Below are 9906 nucleotides of genomic sequence, written 5' to 3' on the forward strand. Positions count from 1 at the left end.
TTGCAAACCTGGTAAAATCGAGAATACCCAACGAAGAATTTCTTAATAAACCAGAAAAAGCTTGTAATTTGGTCAAATGGAGATCATCAGGGGTCTCTGGCTCGCTGGACGGTGGCCGCGGAAGCCCAAGATTAATGCGACCCAGCAGCACCCAGCGCCAGCGGTGGAGAGCCGGTTTGCATGGCCGAGCGAGTCGCCGCCTCGCTCGCCGGGACACCAACGGGCAACGGCCGACGCGAGCCTTCGGCGATTGGCGAACCGGCGACGATTCAGAATCAGAACGTGGATACGGGCCGGCGACGGCGACGGCGACGGCGACGCAAATGGAGAAGGGCGCCGACAGCCCAGCCGCTAATGCGCGGACACTCGCGGTCCCGCCGATGGTAAGTCCAATCGGCGGGGCGACGGACTGGCGGAGGGCGCGGCCAGACGAACAGACGGGACGGTTCTTCAGCAAGATTACGTTTTTTAACAGGAAAAAAAAATCTAAGCTAGAGATGCCTAGAGAATCGCAACGGTGTAATTAAGAGATCTATCTAAAGATCCTATAAAAAAAAGAGATTACATCTAAGGATATCTAGAGAATTGGAAAGGTCCTAAGCAATTATTAAGTATGATGGAAGACAGAGAGAAGCCAATCTGAATAAGCAACACAACCAGAACTCTAATCTAAAGTCTAAACACACACACACACACACGAAATTCTTACTTTACCTCTGGAATGCAGTTAAATCTTGATCTTTTGTCTAGTTGCCTCCCGATTGCAGTTTGATATAGATTAGATAATAAAAGAAAAGGCTCCAAGACTTTGAATGGTCCTTTGTATGATCAGATCTTTTTTTTTGGTTGTTCTCCAACTGCAGGTCCCACTTCTTGATATATGATTACTCCTTCAATGTCAATGATTTTTGCACCTGATCACCTTGATGATGGTGACAAAGCTAAACCCTAGCACCTGCAAATAATCTTGTACTTGTGAGGGAGAGCATCATAGAATCCAACATATTTATAAGCTAAGAAACTACCCTTTGGACTTTTGGTAGGGAACTAACTCTAGATCTATTGGGCCAATCAGCCCTATATACCATTAGAATTAGTAAGCCCTAAAGGAAAGCTATCTTCAAGAATCTGATGGGCCAATGAGAGTCCAAATCCATCACACATGAAAAAAAATAACCAAGAAAGCTAGTTCCCTTAATATGATCTTTTGTCAATTATACCATACTAGCAAATGTGTCCATATGTTACAACAAGGAATCAGACTACGTATCATCAGTAGATACGAGTACTTCTAACTCTTATAAGCACATAGGTTATGAGTCTAGGACACATACGAGATACTGAGGGTGCGACCCAATATGTCTTGGATTAGACTCCGTATTGACAATCGTTAGACCGAGTTGTTCTAACTCGTATGACCATGGACTGTTAGTTCGTGCCACGTACTAGACATGGATGATGTAAATGCAGTTTGGGAAGTAAAAAAGTAAGAGAAAAAACTTTCACTATCTAGGTAGCTTAGGGAAGGGTTGGACGAAAAAAATATTATAAATGTTGGCTCTTCAATATTAGGTATATATATAGATTTTTTATACGGTCAAAAATGAAAAGAAAAAACTAAAAACTTGCGTATGGAGGGACGTGTGCAAAAAATAAAAAAAGAGAGAAAAATTATGACAATGACTCAGACTCAATAAGAAAAAAAAAGTCAGGAGAACCAAAACTTCAATGATGGCCATGGTGGTGGCAGGAAGGAGAGGGAAAAAAGGAGGTCATCGTGGGCGTGGCGCGACAGTAGGTGGCGCAAGGGGGACCATGGTTGATGATGGAGGAGGGGCGAGGAAGGACCCAGACGTGAGGTAGATGTCAAGACACACATTAGCATCATCCTTATTTTATTATTTATTTCTATCTACATCTATATATCTAAATCTCTAAAGTAATCATCTATTCGGTATAAAAAAATCTTATACTATCCTGCCGCCGTTCCTCCGTACTAAAAATCCAAAGTCTGCATGCCTCCACGCTGCGTCTAAACGTCTAAAATTCAAAATCACTATACAAAACTCGTGTCGAAGCCAATTTTGCAGAGTTCGTATCGAGTACGGTCGTCAGCCTCACATCTATCTACAAAAGAGGCTCCGTATGAATCCTAAAATGATAATAAAAAACTAACAAAAAGTAAAAGCTAAAAAATGATGGGCTCCGTATGAATCCTAAAAAATTCTCCTATCCGGTAAAAGAAACCAATCATCAAATCTCCGGTAAGAAAATACATGACCTTTTAAAATTTACCAAGTTAATTGGTGAGAGTAATTTATTTACGTGATTTTAGGTACCGGTAATAAATTTTATAAAAGTTGAATGAGTATTTACACTTAAGAAGATTGTAATATCGTCGTCTACTCGGTAACACTGATCCCTACTTACATGTCCACATCTTATACAAATCATCCTCTATTTAGAGTTCACGTGTTCGCCTTCAATATAAAGTTCTCGAAGCTCAAACGTCTGCGTCCTATTATTGAGGTTCAGTTAAAAAAAAATGATGACACCGATGCAACACACAAGCATATATCTGGTCTAATATTATTTATTATTCAGTAATATAGATGATATGCATGCTTGTATGTTACAACACAACCTATATATTATCGGATTTAATTGGATTTAGTCCAACCTTAGTGTAATTAAATTCTAAGAAGGTATTTTGGACTGCTCTATAAACTTTATCGTGAAGTAGCTTCATAAAAACTAGTGTTTATGGAGCACCTTTCTAGATGCTCTCATAGCTCCACCATTTTTTTGAATAGAGTGCATAGAGCTGTAACTGTATGGCTAAAAAACATAGAGTGAAGTTAAAGAACGTGGAGCAGAGCAATTTCAAACACCCCTAAGACCATGATTAATCCCATACATGAATATTTTAATATAAGGGTGAAATGTTGATGCACATGTTTTATAACTCCAAACTAGAAGAAGAGGAAGTACTAGGAGCAAAGGGGTTTATAATACGGAAACATACCTGGTGGATACTATAACCTTCATAAAACTCCGTGCAAACCACAGCAAAAAAGTTATCTAAATTTACCAAAAAATCACACATGTAGATGATAGGATGATACACAACCTTATAAAATATCTTGTCCAAACTCGAATTTGTTTATAAGATATTAAAAATAACAAATTTCTAAAAAGTCCCACAGACAACTTTCTAGCTTGAAATTTGTTACTTTTATATCTCAGAAACGAAGTCGAGTTTGGACATGATGTTTTACAAGATTGTGTATCATCGTATGATCTACATGTATGATTCTTTTTGTGAATTTAGATGATATTTTTACCGTAGTTTATACGGGTTTTTATGAAGGCTGTGGTTTACACTAGATACGTTTCTAAATACTTCTATTTTAAATTATAAGTACATGGGCATCTATTTTGATATAAGGGTGAAAGTTTTGCGTGTTAACCGAGGACGCACATGTTTTACAATCCTAAACTAAAAGAGGAGGAAGCACTAGGAACGAAGGGGTTTATAGTACTCTTATTTTAAATTATAAGTTATTTTAATTTTTTGAAAAATTAGAATTTGATCTCTGTTATTGGTTTTCTTAAAAGCCGAGGTAATCTCCTTTAAAAAAATAGAATTTGAAACAAGAAAAATGTTAGTTCGAGCATGATGTATTTTTTTTGACATTTACTTAAACCTAATAACTAATACTCTTTGACTCTTTTTTACTGCGGTCCACTACAAAGTCTCTGATTTATCTCCCATCCTCCCCCGACGCTCGGCTCGAACAGTCGAACTCCCTCCGGCTGCCCCTAGATCGACCGCCTCCACCCCAATTTCTGGCCACCGGCCACCGTATCTCCAGCACCCCATCAGCATCCCTCAACCATCTCAGGCTGTTCCAGTGGCGGATCCGTAGCTGCCTCCTCCATCCCAGCCTCGGAGAACTCCAGGTCGCTGTCCTCCGCTGCGGCAGCCGGCGTCGGGGTCGGCCCTACCACCTCCCTTCTCCGACCGCCTATTTGGCCACATCGAGCAAGTGGCAAGTCCTCATTGCTTCTTTCTCTGTATTCTCATGTTTAAGGCTGTAATCAGCGGCGGATCTACCTTTTGGGTCAATACTAGGTTTTCAATTGTTCTATCTAAGCTTGGTAATGGAGGATATCTAAGGAAATAATGCAGAAATATTTTCAATGTTAGAGTACCAGTACTGAGACCTAGTTTCTGAATCATTGTCCTGAAGAAATTGGACGGCTTGTCCTGAATAATAATATATTTGAAATTTGTCTTCACAATTGTTTTTATTGATGCTCTTGTATCTTGAGGATATGCCCCTGCTATAAAAATACAAAATGCCACCTGGCCTTTGCATCTAAAAGCGGAATACCTTGCAACATTGTTATCTCATGAACATGAGGTCGCCAAAAATGTGATTGTATTTTCCTTGCAATTCATTGTACTGCTGTTTCTAGTTGATTCTGGTTGTCGTCAGAGGAGAAGATCGTTGGTATACTTTAGCAGTTTAGCTTGGCACCATGAGTTCTAAACAAGCCTACGTGTAGTTGACTAGTTGCAGTACCTTATTTGTTACCAAACATTGTTTTGTGCCAACTGGACTACTGGTGCTCCCATTAGAGACTGCAATGATCAAGCGTAAGTAGCACTGTGTAGAGCAAGTTGACTTTGTTTCTGGTGTAATAGTTTGCTGGCCATCTTCAAATTTTGCTTGTACTGCTAACTTATTTACTGTTACTTGCAACCATTTGCTATGTTAAACTCTGAATCCTATGACTTCTCTTGCAGAACTTGATGGCAGCTGCAGAGTCTGTCTTGGTCAGACCTCCCTCCAGAGCTCCTGGGCCTTGTCCTTAGGCGCCTCCCCTCCCTAGCTGATCGTGTTAGACTGAGAGCATTCTGTCACCCATGGCGCTCCAATGCTAGACTGCAGTCCCTACCCCCTCCACTCCCGTGGCTCACACTCCTTGATGGGACCTTTCTGAGCATCCCAGATGGTGAGATCATCCGAATGGCTATACCAGATGATGCACACTGCTATGGTTCCATTGACAACTGGCTCTTCCTAATGCAAAGAGATGGAGGGTGCTCATTGATGAATCCTTTCTCTAAAGCAACACTGGACCTTCCTAAGCTGGCCACTGTTTGGCGTGGAGACTGGTTCAATGCTCTCTCCCAATTTAATCCTCTATTTTATAAGGTGGTAGTTCCCTCACCCCTGGACACCTCACCAGAATTTGTTGCTGTGCTGATCTTGGACGATGGTAATTACAGTAGAGTTTGTATTTGCCAGCCACCAGTTTCTACCGACATGTCCAGAGGCGGGAGCATGGAACCTTCTACAGACCTGGGCGATGTTGCATTCTGCAATGGGAAGCTGTATGGTGTTGCTTTTTGTGACAGGCTTCTTATGTTTGAGATTGGTTGACCTTGGCAATAAGCCGAAGATCTCATCCACTGAATGCATAATCAACTCAATGGATGCTTCTTCACGGGACTTGCCCCACTCCTTATTCAGAAGAAAGACGTATTCGATAAGGTAATATGTAGTTGAATGTTGCGATAGGCTGTTGAGGGTTAAGCGATATGTTCACAACGATTGTCCCAATTCCACAAGTCTTCCCTTTGAACATGATTGCACTGTTGGATTTACTGTCTTTGAGGCAGATTTGAGCACCAATCCTGGTCAGTGGAGACAGGTCAATAAGTTGGGTGGCCAAGCGCTGATCGTTCGCCGGCATTGCTCCAAGTCTTTTGCTGTTGAAGAGTACAATGGGATTCAAGAGGATTGCATATATTTCATGTGTGACTATCCTTGGCCAGATGACCCTGCAGATCCTCTTCGTGACTCTGGCGTGTACAACATCAGAAATGGGATGATCACTCTGTTGTTGTCACAGAACACACCAGTGCCGCAGCGTAACGGTGGCCAGTGGCGTCCAACCTGGATATTTCCTGCTGATCCTATATAATCAAACCATCTTAGCTTTGTTAGTGTATTGGGATTATGTAACACGCTATGTATTATGTACTTTGAAATATTATCTGATGTCTAGTTAGAACATTAGTGATTTGTTGTTGAACCATAGTGCTAACTATTATCTACTCTTCAGTACTCATGTATTATGTGCATGAGCTATGCTTGGTGCTAGCATTTGTTTTTTTTATTTTAACATGTTCCCCTATGCCAATACTGCAATAAGGAGGGGCATTTCATTTTACAAAGACAAACTTTAGTTTAGTACTTTTGGTTAACCAGAATTTCTTGGAGCTCTGCTTTTCCTCTTGTTATCCGGTCCCTAGGTTTGCTCTCAGAAACTCATGCAGTAGGACGGACGTGTATTCTCAATCTTGCAAGTTTTGCTGCTGCTGTTTTAAGTTTTGGTATCTGAGTAGCTTGAGCTTCTGCTGTGCTTTCATGTGCCCTGTGATTTCTGGTCCGTTTTATTAAGATGAGACTTAACAATTCGTAGAAAATGCATAACTGCTTTCAGAAAAAATACATATCAGATGTTTGAAAGCCAGTTATTCAGTAGACAAGTGAACTCATCAGCAAACTAACATTTTTGTGATTTCCGTGGTGCTTCAGAAAAGGGGATTCACAAAGAGACGAACCAGTCATTCAGTAGACAAATGGACTCACCAGCAGACTTAACATTTTTGCGATTTCAGTGGTACTTCAGAGGAGGGGATTTACAAAGAGACGAACCAGTCATTGAGTAGTCATGCACTCATCAGCAGACTTAACTTTTTTTTAATTTCAGTGGTATTTCAGAAAAGGGAATTTACAAAGAGACGAACTAAGGCCGAGGAAGCATCAGTTGTTAGAATGGCTTCACTATACATGTCATTCATTTCATCAGTTAAGGTTTCTATCACAACAAAGCAATAGAAACTGCAGCACACATGCACCCATCTCAGGCTACCCTTGGCTGAGTAAATCCTGACTTCCATGCTCTTTTCAGATGCTCTTCCTCTTAGCAATTCTCCCTACTCAGCAGCAGCATACAGTCTTTGCCGAATTTCTGATTGGCTCAAAGTGGCATCAATGCTGAAAATTAACAGTACAGTGAATTAGACTTTTTCATATTTAAAATGCCAACAGAGTAGCTGAGGATCAGGAAGATAATACTTGAACATGAAACATGACTCTTAAAAAACGCTTACCAGCACAGGGCATCTCCGCTTCTAGCAGTTTTCTCAGAGATCCAATCTGGAACGAGCTCTTTCAACAGTGTCAGGTGCTCCTCAACTTCACCTATAGAAATAGTCATTCAATGTCAGAATAGTTGCAAAAGATTGAGGCAAAAAATGTCTAAACACAGAAAAAACAGCCAGAAATAAAAGTTCAAACATACTTCTGTCTGCTATCTTAGGACTGCTTGCAATTATCTTGTGGATTAGCTCCTGCTTTGTCATTACAGACCGCTGTCTTGACTGATAGATAAGGAATATGATGTCAAAGGTGCTTGGCAGGGAAGCAATCAACTTCTGTCTTTTAACCTGATCAGCAAACCCAGTTTCCTTCTCCTCCAAAGCCCTCTCTTCCTTCTCTTTCACCTGGAAGCAATAAATATGTTATTCTTTGTTCATAATAGAGCAAACAGTCAATTGACAAATCATTGCAGGTATTGGCCAGGACTTACCGATTCAAGGAGGGATTTTGGAAGAAAACTGAGTAACTCATCGCCAGCGTCAGCATCAGCACCAGATATGCTTGCACTTTGGTTCTCCCCATCCATACTACTATCCTTTGTTGGAGTGGTAAACAACTTTGCACGAGCTGATCTCTTTGCAATTTTCAGAGGCGGAGTGTCATAACCTGTGGCAGAGATAGGTCTCTTTGGTGTCTTCAGGTCTGGGGTAGGTGCCATTAACCTCACTGGTGTAGAGGCAAATTTTGCAGGGGTGTTTTCTAAAACACCAGACTTGCAGAAGACTTCTTTAGCACTAGGTTTATCATCGCCACACATGCTACCAGAAACATCACGACTGAAGAGGGAATTTCTGCTCAGTGGTGATGGAACAGTGGAAGCAACCTTCCCCAGTGGACTGGGTGCACTAGCCGTTGTAGAGCTGATTGGAGATCTCTGTGAAAACCTTCTCTTGAAGGACTGTGACATGTGTGACATCACAGCGGTCTGCTGTCCGGTGACATCAGATGGCTTGACTGGGGAGGAAGATTGAGGAACAGTCCTTTGTTCATCCTGGGTCATGCTAGATCCCGTTCGGTTAAATGGATGTGGCAACTCATGCTCTGGAATGTCATCTCCCTGAAATTAACAACAGAGGCAACATTATTATAAACTACATCTGTTTAGAAAAACAACCTTGAACTTCTGATGAAACAGTAACCAACTGTGAAACATAACACGATTTCCTTACCTCAGGGTGCTCCCTGTAGAATTCCACAAGCCTCTGCCTAAAGATCCTTCTTAATGCTAGGTATGCCGTTTCCCCCTTTTGCTTCACGACGTTCTCAACAGCACTGACTAGGAGGTTCACCTGAAGATCAGGGTACATGCAGCATGTCGTGTCATCACGCAAAAGGATCTTATTGATGACAATTGCCTCCGGCATTATGTACTTGAGCTGTGCCAGATGGCTGTGGGTAAATCTCCTGTGGACAGTCACAAAATTAGGTAACTTATTAATACAATAAATAATCCAGCATAGCAGTTACTGTATGACTATCTGTGGACAAGATATATACCGCTCAGTCAAATGCTGAATGCTAGAACAGATGTTGGGGAAAGTGGCCTTGGATCCCTTCATACGGAGCAGTCGGGTGGAGCTCTCCAGGCAATTGAAGAACTCGCAGAGCATCTCGTAGCTGCAATACCAGTGAAGATATATCATCAACAAAGAAACGAATCGCCTAGGAATTATTTATGTCTTACTGTATTACATAAATACACAGCTAGATGTTCTATTACATAAATTCGCTGCTAACATCCTAAAAAGTGTAAACTTCAGATTGGGAAAAGTAAAATCAGCGTTGCTGGAAACTAAAACGAAATCTGCAAGCAGTTCGATTTCTTTTTTTTTTAGAAAAAAACGAGGCAGTTCGATTTCCAAGCGTAAACCAGATCCGAAATCACATCGGGGGACAGGGATCTTTACCTCTCCGGCAGCTTGACCTCCGCCTTGCGCTTGACGGGGCTCCGGCTAGCCCCGGCGCCAACACCGAGCTCCCGCTCGACGGACTCGAGTTCATCCTCCGCCGCGGCCTCGGCGTGCGCCGCCGGCCTCCGCAGCCCGAGCGCCGCCTGGCGGATTCCCTTAACGGAGAACGCCACGCTGCGTCCGCGCGCCCTCGGCATCTCCACCGGCTTCTCCGGCGTCGGGATCTGCTCGGCGGCCGGCGCAGCGGGCGCCAGCGCCAGCTTCTTCGCGGGCTTCTCCGGCGTCCGGACCTCGTGCGCCAGAGCGGCGGCCTCCCTCAGCTTGTGCGGCGGCGGCGGCGCAGCGGCCGCCGTCGTCTTGGCCTTCTTGGACGGCGGGGTGGCGTCCATCTCAATCTTGAGAGGGGGACGGGGGACTGCGGCGTCTCGGTGGCTGGTGCTTTGGGTTGGGGATTAACGACTGAGGGACCCGGATCAGGACGGTGAATATATACGGGGGGTTACCGGGGTGGGAGATGGCGCGAAGATCTGGCGGGAACGGGGGGTGGCGCCAAGACCTGGCGGGAACGGAGATGGCGCCAAGAGACGCGGGCAAGGCCACGTGGGCAAGCCAGATGGGGAGGGAGGCGTTCGCGCCACTTCGAACCAGACCAGACTACAGTTGTTAACCCCCCCCCCCCCCCCCCCCCCAAAAAAAAAAAAGTAGATTACGGCCCATGAGCTGTCCCATATATTTTATTATTTTATTTATTTACA

At 43.2% G+C, this 9906-nt stretch overlaps 2 protein-coding genes across 2 annotated transcripts; one reads left to right on the forward strand and one right to left on the reverse strand.

Moving 5' to 3' along the window:
• Nucleotides 4821-6307, forward strand: LOC8068784 (putative F-box protein At2g04810; the record flags this gene model as incomplete). Its single annotated transcript, XM_021449281.1, has 1 exon — nucleotides 4821-6307. A coding segment is annotated over one exon (633 nt), but the record flags the coding sequence as incomplete, so codon positions are not given.
• On the reverse strand, nucleotides 6674-9619 carry LOC8071312 (CDT1-like protein a, chloroplastic). The gene is made up of 7 exons (XM_002437789.2): nucleotides 9149-9619; nucleotides 8739-8858; nucleotides 8411-8645; nucleotides 7672-8298; nucleotides 7384-7585; nucleotides 7193-7283; nucleotides 6674-7076 (listed from the first exon to the last, which is right to left on the reverse strand). Exons 1-7 carry the CDS (start codon nucleotides 9538-9540, stop codon nucleotides 7016-7018), a joined length of 1728 nt encoding a protein of 575 aa, XP_002437834.1. The 5' UTR covers nucleotides 9541-9619; the 3' UTR covers nucleotides 6674-7015.

This window comes from Sorghum bicolor, chromosome 10 (assembly GCF_000003195.3).
Source record: "Sorghum bicolor cultivar BTx623 chromosome 10, Sorghum_bicolor_NCBIv3, whole genome shotgun sequence".
NCBI lineage: Eukaryota > Viridiplantae > Streptophyta > Magnoliopsida > Poales > Poaceae > Sorghum > Sorghum bicolor.

Bases quoted from the DNA above. Each gene is read 5' to 3' on its own strand.
- LOC8071312 (XM_002437789.2), bottom strand. From the start codon at position 9,540: ATGGACGCCACCCCGCCGTCCAAGAAGGCCAAGACGACGGCGGCCGCT. The intron at 7,586-7,671 runs GTAAGTCCTGGC...TATTGCTTCCAG, and splicing joins CAAAATCCCTCCTTGAATCG to GTGAAAGAGAAGGAAGAGAG. The intron at 7,077-7,192 runs GTAAGCGTTTTT...GTTAATTTTCAG, and splicing joins AGCGGAGATGCCCTGTGCTG to CATTGATGCCACTTTGAGCC.